Raw genomic sequence first — 14,959 nt, forward strand, 5'->3', positions numbered from 1 at the left:
CATTTAAGGCTCTGTCATTATTTTGTGAACTACAGTTGTGGCTTCCTAATGAGTCCAGTCTTCCCTTTCTAACCCATCTTCCACATTTAGAGTCATATTTCTAAAGGTTTCTTTTCCTATCACTCTTTATATTAAAAAACAAACGAACAAACAAACAAACCTGAACTACTAACCTTTCCTTGCTGGAGCATAGTCTCAAACTCCTTAGCATGGCATTAGAAAGCCATTATTTGGATCAACCTCCTATCCAGACATTCTTTCTAGAAACCTTATTTTCCCCACTGCTTTTTCTTGCCTGGCTTGAGATCCACATAGCCTCTGCTCTTAGTCTTGGGATATGCCTTAGCCTGTTTGGGCCGCTACAATAAAATATCAAAGATTGGGTAGTTTGTATGCAACAGAAATTTGTTTCTTACGGTTCTGGAGTCTGGAAGTCCAAATTGCTGCTGGCATGGTTGGGTGAGGCTCCTCTTAAGCGTCACAGACTTGTCATTGTATTTTCACATAACTGAAAGGGATAAGGTTCTCTCTGAAGCCTCTCTTACTGAAGGCAGTAATCAATTTATTGAGAGTTCCACCCTCATGGCTTGACTACCTTCAAAAGGCCACACCTCCTAATACCATCAGCTTTTTGGGCTTAAGATTTTAATATATGAATTTTGTGGAGACTTAAACATTCAAAGCATAGCAAGATATTAATAAATTATGGAGGCTAAGAGGAAGTGCCAGTGGTTAAAAAGGTATGGCAAATAATTCATTAACAATAAGTTAAACACATTTCTTACCATGAAGTTTCTCAGAACTTGAAAAAAAATTTTTTTTAATGTTTATTTTTGAGAGAGGGAGAGAGAGATAGAGTGTGAGGGGGAGGGGCAGAGAGAGGGAGACACAGATCTGAAGCAGGCTCCAGACTCTGAGCTTTCAGCACAGAGCCTGATGCAGGGCTTGAACACACGAACAGTGAGATCATGACTGAGCCAAAGTCGGATGCTTAACCAACTGAGCCACTCAGGCGCCCCTCAGAACTTTTAATGTGTCATTATTGTTCAAGGAGAGGTTGTGGGATATAGTTTTGGCAAAATTATTTGATTAAGTTCTGGGTATCATCACTTGGAAAATATATGATTATACCACACTACTTATTTTCTGATATACTCTCTGCCTTTCCTTTTTCTGGATTCCCTTTTTTTGTTGTTTGCTGATGTGGAATGCTTTTGTCTTCTTAATGTTCTTTTATGACCATCTTGGGCGATATTTTCTTAAATAGTTCCTTTCACCCTTTATCTTCTCTCCTTTTCTGGATCGTAACAATTTCCTAGTCTCCTTTCTTGAATAACCATGTCATTAAACATCTTCTAGTCTGAGTTTCACTCCACTGAGTGTTAGAGAAAGATTAAAAATACTGATTGATTAGACTAGTTCCTGCTCATGTGGATTGTATAACATGTTTGTGCCTCACCTCATTTTATTAACACTACTGTTTTAATTCTCATCACATTTTGGTTTATGTTATGGCTGTTAGTATGTTTTAATAAAGATGCTATGGTCAAGTTTTAAACAATCCACATAGGACGTAAAAAGTCAAAAAAGTTCTCTGCAATCCTACTCCTCAAAGGCAACTATAGTTAACAGTTTTCTATATGTTTTTCTAGAAATATGTTATCAAATATATGTGTATATATATGTGTGTGTGTGTGTATATATATATGTATGTATATATATGTAATATATATATATGTATGTGTATATATATATATATATATTATATACTGTTGACTCTGAACAACATGGGGTTTAAGGGCATTGACCCCCCCCCCGTAGTCAGAAATCTGCATAGAAATTTTGACTCCCCCCCAAATTTAACGACGAATAGCCTACTGTTGACCAGAAGACTGATAAACAGTTAACATATTTTATATGGCATATGTATTATATACTGTATTCTTACAATAAAGTAAGCAAGAGAAAAAAATGTTATTAAAATCGTAAGAGAAAATAAATTTATAGTACTGTACTTCATTTACCTGTGGAAAAAAATCCACATGTAAGTGGATCTGCACAGTTCAAACTTGTGTTGTTCAAGGGTCAACTGTATATCTTTTATCTCATAAATAGGATCATATTTTCTTAGTTTTCTTGGCAGTCCGTTTAGACTGTTACTTAATGTCTAGATTATTATTCTGTTTATATTTGTGTTCTTATTATACAGTATTATGCCTTATATATCAGGAATAATTCAGTAAATGTTTGTTGGCTTTTTAAAATATGAAAGTATTGATCCTTCCAGTTCTAATTGCCTTGAGTTTGTTAAGTTTTAATACTGAATATATAATGCTTTCTAACGAAATGTAAATTATCAAATCTGTTTATAGTCTTTAGCACCCTGGTCTTACCAAAACTGCTTGTGATCTCAGTAGTCATTTTTTGTTTCTTGACTCTCCACACCTCAACAATTTAAGAATTTATCATCTCCATGTTCTGGGACCTCTGGGCATTTAACTCCTGTCCACTCTGACAACTTCCTCTTTCTCCCCGAGTCTCTCTCTCCACCCTCCTACTTCTGCCATTTCTGAGAGGATTATCTGGGTGGCTGCTTATGTGATTATTTCAAGATTCTGGTGAACTATCTAAATCATTTTAAAGAATAGTGTGTACTCCATATGAAGTAAACTATAATTTCCTTAGTTTTAATAGCAGCTTTCAGTACCTTTTCCTCTTTAATCACTTGTTCTAATCAAATTGCTATTGTGCCTTTTATCATGGGAATTTTATAACTAAAAGTTTTCTCCAAAGTTAAGAAAGACTCTAATTCCTGTTCTTCTCCTCTCCTTTCTTCCAATTTAGCTGTTGACAGTGTCTTGAAGAGGATGACAATAATTGGTGTAATTTTGTCCTTCCGATCATTGGCACAAGAAGCACTTAGAGATGTAAGAAACCATTATAAGTACATATCCAGTCAAATAATCCCTGTTAATTTCCCAGAAATTAAAAGTTACTTAAAATTCCAGTTTTCATAGTTATATATAATCAAATATGTAGAAATTAGGGTTATTAAATTTATTTTTTATTTTGGTATTGAAATTGGGGGTGGGAGGTACAGTTTGCCTAGATACTTTACTACATTTTCAACTTCACTCTTCATTAAAGCATTTTCCATTTTGGCTTTACTCAGCTTGGCATCAAACATATTTCATTTCTCCGTGTCTTAGTACTTTAGAAAATCATGTGAAAATAGAAAAAGTAAAATAATTTTTATGAAAACTAGAAATAATTGAATGGTAATATTTAATAAATTTAGGATTTGCCATTTAAAAATAAGTCTACATTTTTATTTGTTGTCCTGCCTAGGTCTTATCTTACCACATTCCTTTTCTTGTAAGTTCAATTGAAGATTTCAAGGATCACATTCCAAGAGAAACTGATATGAAGGTAATAAAACTTCTATTTGTCTAAAATGAAATATGAGTTACATGTGAAATAAAATTTAATAAACTCAAAACAATTGTAAAGTTTCTGTTTTAGAGTGATTAATTAGCATGCTGGCCTTTGAAAATACATCTTTGAGAGCTCAGCACTAAAATGCTGTGTGGGCATTTTGAAAGTTCATCTTCCTTGGTCACCTATAGCAATGTAAAGTGGGTTGGTATTGGTCTTTTTTCCTTAAGCTTATAGCTTTTTATACATAGTCATTATTAGCAGAATAAGAAAAACAAGCCATTGAGATAGGAGTTGTTTTGTTTTAAATAAAGTTCAATCTGTTTTTTTTAATTGATGTTTAAAAAGTCTTATAAAAGGATGTCAATTATAGGGTATAATAAAATTTTAATATCCTGTTTTTATGAATATAAGAGAAGATTAGTAACCACATGTGAGTTTATGATTTTTGTTTTGAAAATTTTTTGATCATGAAATCCAACTCACTTATTTACTCCCAGCATTAAATTAACCAGTAGTTACACATCCAGTAAGTGACCTCATGTATATGTTTTCTAAACTTTCATGTGTCTTGGAAAGATTATTTTCTGTTTCATATTTTGAAATGCAGTGGCTGAAAAAGTTACGCTAAAGTCTTTTTATGACACTCAAGTCTTCTCAGATTGAAGCCTCTCACTTTCTGAGGCTTATCTTTCATCGCTTGTCCATCCTTGTCCTGTGCTCTTCCCTTTCCCTTTCTTCCTCTGCCCCTCTCTTCATATATGTATCCTGTGAGGTAACTAGTTCTTCCCAATGTGCATGCTCACATCTGTCTGTGTCATCCTCTCATTTATTCTACCTGCAAATCTTGCCCTTTTCTGTTTCTGCCTTTTGAAATCCTGCTTATCTTTTAAGGCGTGATTGAGTTGCCATCTTCTAAGAAACATTCCTTGATCCCCAGGCAATAAAGGATTTCTTTTTTCTTATTATTATCAGACAACTTTTTGTTTATCCATTGTAGAGTTAAATAAGTTCTGCCTTGCATTATAATTGTGTTTTTCCTTTTAAATTTATACTAAGTTGTAAACATTTTGAAGACCGTGTTTTCTATATTTTTGTTTCTCCCACAGTGCTTTGCATAAACATTTGAGATCAATGATTGTCCTACGATTTTATAATTGAAAACCATGTATGATGATTAGTTCAAAATTGTTAAGTGGAAACAACTGTAGAAAAAAAAGTTAAAACATTAAAGAATCCTTCCTTGAGAATACACTGGTGTGTGGATTATGAGAATACTAATTAATATTCTGAGCAACTAATTCTCTTAGCACCAACATAATTATGTTTAGTTTTTAGCAAACTTTCAATAGAACTTCATATTTAAAAAAAAAAACAAACATGTATTTTTTTAAATCAATCTATTTTTAATTGAAGTATAGTCATACAATACATTAGTTTCAGATGTACAATGAAATGATTCAACATTTATACCCATTATGAAGTGCTTGCCTTGATAAGTATAGCTACCATCTGTCACCATACAAAGTTACTATAACATTATTGACTATATTCCCTATGCTGTACTTTTCATTCATGTGACTTATTTTATATCTGAAAGTTTGTACCTCTTACTTCCCTTCACCCATCTGCCCAGTCCCCCTCCCTTCTGGCAACCACCAGTCCTCCAGATACATATTTAAAACAATTTTTTTCTTACATTTATTTATTTTTGATAGAGACAGAGCACAACTGGGGGAGTGGCAAAGAGAGAAGGAGACACAGAATCTGAAGCAGGCTCCAGGCTCCGAGCTGTCAGCACAGAGCCCGACTCAGGGCTCAAACTCACAAACTGCGAGATCATGACCTGAGCCGAAGTCAGATGCTTAACTGACTGATAAATATTTTTAATAGCTTTATTTATAGTCACAGAGTTGTGGAACTATCACCACAGCCAATTTAGAGCATTCCAGAAAGAAACCTTATGCCCATTAGCAGTAATTCCCTAATTGTTCCTAGTCCCAGCCTTAGGCAACCACTAATCTACCTTCTGTTTTTGTAAGTTTGCCTATTCTTGACACTTCATATAAATCATACAATATGTAGTCTTTTGGTACTGGCTTTTACTTAGCATAATGCTTTCAAGGTTTATTGATGTAGCATGTATCAATACTTCATTTCTAATTGCTGAATAATATTCCATTATATGGATATACAACATTTTATTTATCCTTTCATCAGTTGATGGTCATTTATGTTGTTTTCACTTTTTGGCTATTATAAATAATACTTCTGTGACTATCCGTATACACGTTTTTGTGTGGACATATGCTTCCCTTTCTCTTAAGTATATGCCAGGAATTGAATTGCTAGGTCATATGGAAACTCTATGTTTAACCTTTTGAGAAACTGCCAAATTGTTTTCAAAGTGGTTGTGCCATTTTTCATTCCCAGCAGCAGTGTATGAAAGTTTCACTTTCTCTGTATCCTTGTCAATACTTGTTGCTGTCTGTCTTCTTAATTATAACCATGCTAGTGTGTATGAAATGGTGTCTCCTTGTTTTGCTAAACATTTTCCTGAAATGATGGATGTTGAACATCTTTTCATCTACTTATTGGCTGTTTGTGTATCTTCTTTGGAAAAATATCTGTTCATATCATTTGCTCATTTTTTCACTTGGATTGTTTGCCTTTTTAATTCTGAGATACAAAACTCATTATATGTTTGGATACAAGTCCAGTAACAGATACATGCTTTGCAAATCTCTTGTTCTGTGGGCTGTTTTTTTTCATTTTCTTAATAATATCTTCTGCAGCACAAAAGTTTTTAATTTTGATGAAGCCTAATTTGTCTTTTTTTTCCTTTGATTACCTCTGCTTTTGGTTCCCTAAGAAACCATTGCCTAACCCACAGTTGAAAAATTTATACCTATATTACTTCTAAGAATTTTGTGGTTTTAGCTCTTATGTTTAAGTTTATAATCTATTTTGAGTTATTTTTTGTGTGTAGAGTGAGTGGAGTAATTTTTTTTGTGGATCACAAAAAAAAAAAAATGTTTTCCTAGAACTTAATCCATGGCAATTTCTATTTATTTTAAGATACACAGTTTTACTTCATATTTTATACTGAATTTTTTTGTAGCACCATCAGAGGTAACCAATTATGTAGGTAGTTTTATATATATATATGTATACATATACATATATACACACACACACACACACACACACACATCTCCTAAATACATGAAATCCATATGTGACACCAAAAAGAATTACTTTAGTCATTAGAAATTCCTTTATGGGGTTTTAAGTCATTACTCCTTAAAAATCTATGATGGGCCATCTGGCTGGCTCAGTTGGTAGAGCATGCAGCTCTTGATTTCTGGGTCGTGAGTTCAAGGACCACGTTGGGCATGGAGCTTACTTAAAAAAAAAATCTATTATGGGGGCTCCTGGGTGCATTGATCAGTTAAGCATCTGACAATTTCGGCTCAGGTAAATGATCTCACAGTTTTGAGTTTGAGCCCTGTGTCGGGCTCTACAATGACAGTGTAGAGCTTGCCTGGGATTCCCTCTCTCCTCTCTGTGCCCCTCCCCTGCTCACTCGCTCTCTCTCTCTCAAAATAAATTTTTAAAAAATTCTATTATGGTAAGTAATTTACCATATTTATGGCTATGGTATGATGAGTCATTGAACCACCACAGTTTTTCATTAAATAAGTATGAGTGTAAATATAAGTTCAGTGATTTTGATTTGCTTTTGTTCATTTATTTATCTTTTGACTTGATACATTATATCCATACTTCCAAAAAAAAAAAAAAAAGTTAGGCTGATTTTGTTGGCATTTTATACAGAAAGTATACAAATTTTCTTTGGCCTTAACAACAGGAAGTTCTAACAAGCAGTACATCATGAACTAATAACAGTTGTTCATTATAGGTTAGTTGTGCTGTGGTTCCTGTGTCACCTAAGCTTTGAAATCTAGTGTTGTTGTAGGTAGACTCTAATTTAAACAGTATTATCTTTTCTTACTAAAGTGAGATTTCTTACTCTGTAATTCTTACATATTTCATCAGGTTGCAATGAATGTATATGAGTTATCATCAGCTGCTGGATTACCTTGTGAGATTGATCCTGCCTTGGTGGTAGCTCTCTCCTCACAAAAATCAGGTAAAATGCATTAGTAAGTACATATTAGTCTTAGTTAAAATTATCAGGGCAACACAGATATAGATGTGGTACTTATTTACTCAAATGCCTGCTGAATGTCATACTTGCATTTTATTTTATTTTATTATTTATTTATTTATTTATATTTATATTTTTATTTATTTATTTTTGGTGTTTGGGACATAGTCCTCATACAGGTTGATATTTAAACCATAAGACTAGATGAGATTACTGAGATCAGTTAGTTGAGGAGGATCAGGGTCTGAGCCCTGGGACACTTGCAACTTTAAGAACTCCAGGAGAAGAGGAGGAACTACCAACAAAGAAACTGAGAAAGAAGGATGGATGAAGGAGAAGAAAAACTAGGAAAGAGTAGCTTCCAGCAAAGTGGAGAGGAAATGATCAACTATGTAGAATTAATATGGGCAATAGGTAATGTTGCCAAGAGCAGTGGAATTTTTGGAGCAAAAGGCTGTTAGGGCTTTCAAGCGAATTGGAAAAAGGAATAAGAAATAATCAGTATAAAACAACTCTATCAAGAACTTTACTGTAAAAGGGAGCAAAGAAATGAAATTACAGTAGTTAGAGGCAGGAATAAAATCAAGAGAAGGGCTGGAGTACCTGGGTGGCTCAGTTGGTTAAGCGTCCAACTCTTAATTTCAGCTCAGGTCATGATCTTTGTGGTTCATGAGTTTGAGCCCTGCGTCGGTCTCTGTGCTGTTTGGAATTCTGTGTCTCCTTCTCTCTCTGCCCCAACTCCACTCCGTTTGCATGCATGCTCGCATTCTCTCTCTCTCTCAAAAATAAACATTTTTTTTTTTTTAAATCAAGAGAAGAATTCTTTTCAGGAAAGAAACTAGCAACATTTGTATACTAATGGAGATGGCCCAGTAGGTAGCATAATTGATAACTGGAAAAGGGTGTCCTATTTTCATTGAACTAGAGCTATTTACCATAGAGTCTGTACATTGTTATATCGTATTAAACATTTAAAAGATTGTAAGTCCAGCTCTTTGAAATGTAATACCCAGAATTCTGTAGATATTTCTAGATTTTTCTACAAAGTAAGTAACATTTTATCTGTTTCTGATACTTAAGTGCCCATCCCTGTCCTCTTGCACCTAGCATGTTTGGCTGGGTTCATCTGTTCTTTTTTTATTTAACATTGATTTTTGTCTCATTCTTCATGCAGTATGTTAATTTATAGTCACATGAGTGCCACGATTACTCATTTTGCCACAGTTACATTTTTCATAACTAAATTTTAAAAAGTTTTTTTTAATGTTTATTTTTGAGAGAGAGAGAGAGAGAGAGTGGGGGAGGGCCAAAGAGAGGGAGACACAGAATCCAAAGCAGGCTCCAGGCTCCGAGCTGTCAGCACAGAGCCTGATGTGGGGCTCAGCCCATGAACCGTGAGATCATGACCTGAACTGAAGTCAGATGCTTAACCGACTAAGCCAGGTGCTCCCATAACTAAATTTTAAAAACACATTCTGGCTCTTTCAATTCTTACATATAAGTGGTGGGATGAATAGTAGGGTAACTAGAATTTCCCAGGTACCAGATTCAAGTGCCTAGGTAACGTGCAATTTTAGTACACATTACAATAAATGTTTTAGAAAGGATTAGGTCTTAAAAGACTTAGGGCGGTGCTAGTTATTTTTATTTATGACTGGTTCCTTCTGTCTTCTAAAATGGAGAGGTTGGAAATCTCCACTTTCCACATTTATGTCTTTTAAATAGTAATAGTAAACTTCAAATCACTTTTATATCAATTCTAGAAAAAAAAATAAGGATTTTTTAAATGACATTACAGAGTATTTATGATATAATAAATTTTCTAAACAACAATAAACAATTTTTTAATAAAGTAACATCAATTTTCAGGGTGCCTGCGTTGCTCAGTTGGTTAAGTGTCTGACTCTTGATTTTGGCTCAGGTCATCATCTCATGCTTGTGAGATCAGGCTCTGCATCCAGCTCTGGACTCCACGCTGAGTGTGGAGAATGCTTGGGATTCTGTCTCTGCCTCTCCCCCTGCTTGTCTGTCTGTCTGTCTGTCTGTCTCTCTTTCAAAATAAACATTTGAAAAAAAATTACCAGTTTACAATTAAGAAATTTTAGGGGGTGTCTGGATGGCTCAGTCAGTTGAGCATCCTCTTGATTTCAGCTCAATCATGATCCCAGAGTTGTGGGATCCAGCCCTGTGTTGGGCTCCACGCTGAGCGTGGAACCTGCTTGGTATTCTTCCCCCTCCCCTACACCCCTGTCTCCTGCTAGTGCGTGCGCGCGCTCTCTCTCTCTGTCTCTCTCTAAAATAATAAATAAAAATTAAGAAATTTTAGGATTCTACTTATCCTAATCACAGTTTTTACCCTATAATCTTACAATTTTTAAAAAAATTGTCTTTTTGTTAGAGGTTCTCGAAATATGCTTGAGTAGTGATAATAACCAATGATGTATATTATTTCTGTTCTATATTTCTTATAACAGTTCTGATTAGTTCTGTAGAAGCTCAGTAATGTACTCTATACAAAAATTAAAATTACTTTATCTCGTTTGATTATTAACTCAAGTAATTTTAAAGAAGTACCTTGGTTTTATTTTTAATTTTCTCTCTTAGAAAACATAAGTCCAGAAGAAGAATATAAAATTGCCTGCCTCCTTATGGTCTTTGTGGCAGTTTCTTTGCCGACACTGGCTAGTAATGTGATGTCTCAGTATAGCCCGGCTATAGAAGGTAATAGTGGTTTAAAATTATTTTGACAATGAAAAAGTCAGGAGTTTTGATACAATAGATACTCTTCAAGTAATTAATGTTCATTTATGATAGAATGTAGGTTAACTTACTAGCCACTTAAGTAGCTTTGTAACCTTGAGTAGTTGATTTTCTTTTTCTAAGCTTTCCATATCTTGATATATGAAATGTGTGTGTGTGAACCTTTGGGTGCTTGACTGTGTGTGACAGGGGATGGTGAGGGAGTATCCATCCAACTCTTAAGATTGTTTTGAAGATTGACAAAATGTAAAGCAGCTGAGAACTTTTTTAGGTTTCGGAGAGAATATAAAACTAATGTATAATTTCTTTTAGGGATTTTTTTGAAAATATGCCTGTTCAACGCAGGCATAATCATTTGTTGCTTTTTTTTTGCTATAGTATTTTTGAAAGCACTAGTCCTCATAACAGTGAAAGGAGAGCAAGGCAGGCTGTGTCCCAACTCTTTTTAATAACTCTTTTGAATCACTATTTATGTAGATTGTGAAGTCATTCATTAAAGACTTGCCTTTTATGTATTTTTGAAATTTTGGGGTCTCGCAAAAACCACAAACCCTATTTGCACTTTCTCAGGGCACTGCAACAACATACATTGCTTGGCTAAAGCCATCAACCAGATCGCTGCAGCTTTGTTTACAATTCACAAAGGAAGCATTGAAGACCGACTGAAAGAATTTCTGGCGGTATGTATAATCTAATAGCAGAACTCATGACATTTTATGAGGAAAATGACAACTGTCAGATACAACAGAATAAATTCTCTTTATTTATTTATTTATTTTTTCTGGAAGGAGGACCAGGTGAAGGCAGGCATTAAAATCAAGGAGCCATTTGACATTTTTTCCCTTAACAGATCTCTCCTAGAGCTCTGCAATATGATCTTCTTTTTTTCTAAGCTGATGTTTGGACTGCCTTAGAATTTTGCCAATTATCTTATATGTAGCTGTATTATAAGTTGAAGCATACTGAAAATAAACAAGAAACTTGTGAACATTAAAACTTACTTAAAATGTCTGTATACTTTAAGCTTGCATCCTCCAGTCTACTGAAAATTGGCCAGGAGACAGATAAAACAACAACAAGAAATAGAGAATCTGTTTATTTACTGCTAGATATGGTAAGTCTCGTTTTATTTTTTATTAACAACAACAAAGTTTCTGTTATTCCTGATAGTCTTTTCTTGGGATTTAGTAATTAAATATCAGTAAGAGCTGAAGTACCTTTTTGATCCCTTCTGTTCAGTTCACTCTTGCTAAATATTGCTGGAAAGACTGACATCACTTGTATTTTACCAAATGGCAACCATATCAGAAGACAACAAAATAAAAGATTTGCATTCTTGGATTCTCTATGCCTAGTCAGTGCTGTCTCTTCACCATCCAAACCAGCTATGCTTGTTTCTACCATGTGACTCTTCCCTCACTTGAAATAGTTTCCTTTTCCTGCAGAGATCTGTATCTGTCTTATGATTTAGCATACCCCATAGCTATACTATACTCTTTGTCTAGGTAGACTTTCCTCATTACTCTGGCCCACATTAATCTTTCATCCCTTTTGAACTCCTGGCTTTCCACTTCATTACAGCTGGTCTTATGTTTATTTGGCTTTTTTACTTAGTCTTGGGAACCCAGTGGGACTTGATGATATGGACCATATTTTGAATATGTTTGTATTGTCTTGCATGTCTAGTGTACTGTTGAGGGCAAATGTGAACGTGCTCAATATATTCCTGTTGATTAATAGACTTCATTGAAAAGTGGTGATTTTAGACATTTTGCTAGCAAAACATTGTGACACATTTATATTTCAGGTTTTAAAGTAAAAGGAAAATAATTTTCTATCAATTTCTAATAAGAACACTATAGAAATTATGATTTACTGGCTATGAGTAAATGTTCCCATTATAAATAACTTTAATTCTTTGATGAATTTTTGCAACTTTTCAGATTGTGCAGGAATCCCCATTCCTGACAATGGATCTTTTGGAATCTTGTTTTCCTTATGTCTTGCTGAGAAATGCATACCACGCTGTCTACAAGCAAAGTGTTACATCTTCCGCATAAAATATCTACTTATTGAAGACAAGCACGCATTTTTGTTGCTTTGGTTTTACCTGTAAACTGTGGAACTGTTTTACCTTGAGGCCTGAAAAGCAGTTTTGTGGATTATAAATTTCTTTCCTACGATTGTATTTTCTGATCATTGGTTTCATTTAATATGGTTGTACTACAGTATACTTGGTTGATTTAGCTTTTACCTTCACTGAATTCACTAAAATTATTCCTATAATTTTAGAAGATCATTGTTTGGAAAGCATACATTATCTCTATGTTTTTGATATTTGAAAATGAAAAAACCCTTTGCTTGTTTATTTCTGAAAAAGAATTGTATTTAGTGATTATTTTAGATAGTGATATTATAGCATTCATCCGTGTGTAAATTATTTCATATAGGGAAGAGTTCTGATCTGTACCTATGGTTCTTATTGAAAACAAAACTGGATGTGCATTTCTGTGATGTTATGAATACATTTCTACTTTATTTTGAAACATTTGCCAAACTAAATACTGTAACACTATATAACATTAAAAACGTTAAAGGACTGCTTAGCATTAGAAGCAGACTATGTCCGGAAATTCTAAAACAGCAGCATATGTTGTTGCTTGTATAAAGCCTGGTGATAATTTTTAGACTAACTTCCATGGTGCCCTACTGGCATTAGCACTACCATTGTACCCTGCTGTATAATAAACAATCTTAGACATTTATCAATTGTTGATACAAATGTTAGTCCCTAACCACTTTTTATATGTTTTAAATTTTTGAAATTCAAGTGTACCTGCCATAACATAAAATAAACACTAGACTGTATCCCATTTTGAATTATTTCCTTAATTATGTATCTCTAGAAATGTATTCAATAATATGAGAGTTTTAGTTTCAACTTAGTTTAAAATAAACTTTAGGAATGTCTAAGTATAGCATTTGATGCCAGGTCAGCTGTCACAAACTTTGCTTAAACATTTTGAAAAAACACTCCACAGGAAAACAATTTTAAACAAAATTGGAAAATAAAATCACATAACATTTTTTAAAAATTAAGAACTAAAAGGAAATTTGTGCCATCACATTACTAATTGTTTATGTGACCAAATGGACAGTTACATGAAAGAATGGGAGTAGAATGATTATGGAACTAGCGCACATGTTGCTGAGAACTACTACATCAATCATGAATAAATGGGAAAGACCTGCTTAGTGGTTGGCATGGAGGGCAGAGGAGCTCATTTTGTTTAAAAACTAACCTGTTTCTCAGCAGCTTCCTATCTGGATATCAAATAGAGCTTTTTTCACAACTTTTTTTTTTTTTAAACGTTTATTTATTTTTGAGACAGAGAGAGACAGAGCATGACTGGGGGAGGGTCAGAGAGAGGGAGACACAGAACCCGAAACAGGCTCCAGGCTCTGAGCTGTCAGCACAGAGCCCGACGCGGGGCTCGAACTCACGGACCGCGAGATGGTGACCTGAGCCAAAGTCGGCCGCTTAACCGACTGAGCCACCCAGGTGCCCCTCACAACTTCTTATAGTATACACTGGTAACATGTGAAGAGGAAAGAAAGCCACCATGAACTCAGTTATAGAACGTTCTTCTTTGTTCAGATACAGAGAGTAGAATGACATTGAGGTGCCACAAGATTATCATATTGCTATTTTGTGGATGATTTTTCCAGTTTATATTTAAAGCAGAGAATAGTTGTCACTGTTGAAAATTTTCAGTGGTTCAGTGAGGATTTTTTAATAGAATACTTTTAGACTTGAAATAGGCTGATGATGCAGCGAGCAGTTAAAATTAAGACTAAATGGGGCGCCTGGGTGGCGCAGTCGGTTAAGCGTCCGACTTCAGCCAGGTCACGATCTCGCGGTCCGTGAGTTCGAGCCCCGCGTCAGGCTCTGGGCTGATGGCTCGGAGCCTGGAGCCTGTTTCCGATTCTGTGTCTCCCTCTCTCTCTGCCCCTCCCCCGTTCATGCTCTGTCTCTCTCTGTCCCAAAAATAAATAAAAACGTTGAAAAAAAAAATTAAAAAAAAAAAATTAAGACTAAATGTTGTTTATTTTGAAATATTAGTATCCTAGAGTGGTGGTAACTTGTTGGTAATCGATATCCTGAGAGGGAAAGTAGGCATTTGAATATGTGCACTTAGGGTTAAAATGAGGTAGGGCGCACGTACATATGCCATTATTTACCCCTGTTCAGGCCAAGAAAATAGCACTCCTTCATAGTCTTGTGAAGTTTTTCTTGCCTGGGTTTTTTTCCTCATATACCCAAACTGACTGACTGACTGACTGACTAGTGTCTGATTATTCTTAATAGTCTATCAAAAAAAAAAAAAGACAAAGGTAACTTGGAAAATTTAAGGTAAAAGTAAATTGACAGTACTATTTCTGACATTTTGTTTAACTTTTTTTTTGTCTTAACTTTTCTTACTCTAAACTTAAACCACAACATACCGTTTTTGTTGTTTTTTGTACAATCCTGCAATGGTACCATGTATGCTAGCCCTATGTTCTGCTTATTTCACTCAATAGTTGAAAAGT

General features: G+C 34.6%; 1 protein-coding gene across 5 annotated transcripts in view; it reads left to right on the forward strand.

Moving 5' to 3' along the window:
* NCKAP1 (NCK associated protein 1) overlaps positions 1-13,239 on the forward strand; it is a 108,810-nt gene extending 95,571 nt beyond the window's left edge. For all 5 annotated transcript variants that reach the window (XM_019461387.2, XM_019461436.2, XM_019461406.2 and 2 more), the window contains 7 exons: positions 2,845-2,927; positions 3,349-3,429; positions 7,495-7,588; positions 10,211-10,327; positions 10,937-11,046; positions 11,391-11,480; positions 12,310-13,239. In XM_019461387.2, coding sequence (XP_019316932.1) covers positions 2,845-2,927; positions 3,349-3,429; positions 7,495-7,588; positions 10,211-10,327; positions 10,937-11,046; positions 11,391-11,480; positions 12,310-12,426 — 692 coding nt within the window. In that variant the 3' untranslated portion in view covers positions 12,427-13,239. The remainder of the gene's footprint in view (positions 1-2,844; positions 2,928-3,348; positions 3,430-7,494; positions 7,589-10,210; positions 10,328-10,936; positions 11,047-11,390; positions 11,481-12,309) is intronic.
* Positions 13,240-14,959: the final 1,720 nt, after the last annotated feature.

The sequence above is a fragment of the Panthera pardus genome, unplaced genomic scaffold, assembly GCF_024362965.1.
Source record: "Panthera pardus isolate Hobbes unplaced genomic scaffold, ASM2436296v1 HiC_scaffold_10, whole genome shotgun sequence".
Taxonomy (NCBI): domain Eukaryota; kingdom Metazoa; phylum Chordata; class Mammalia; order Carnivora; family Felidae; genus Panthera; species Panthera pardus.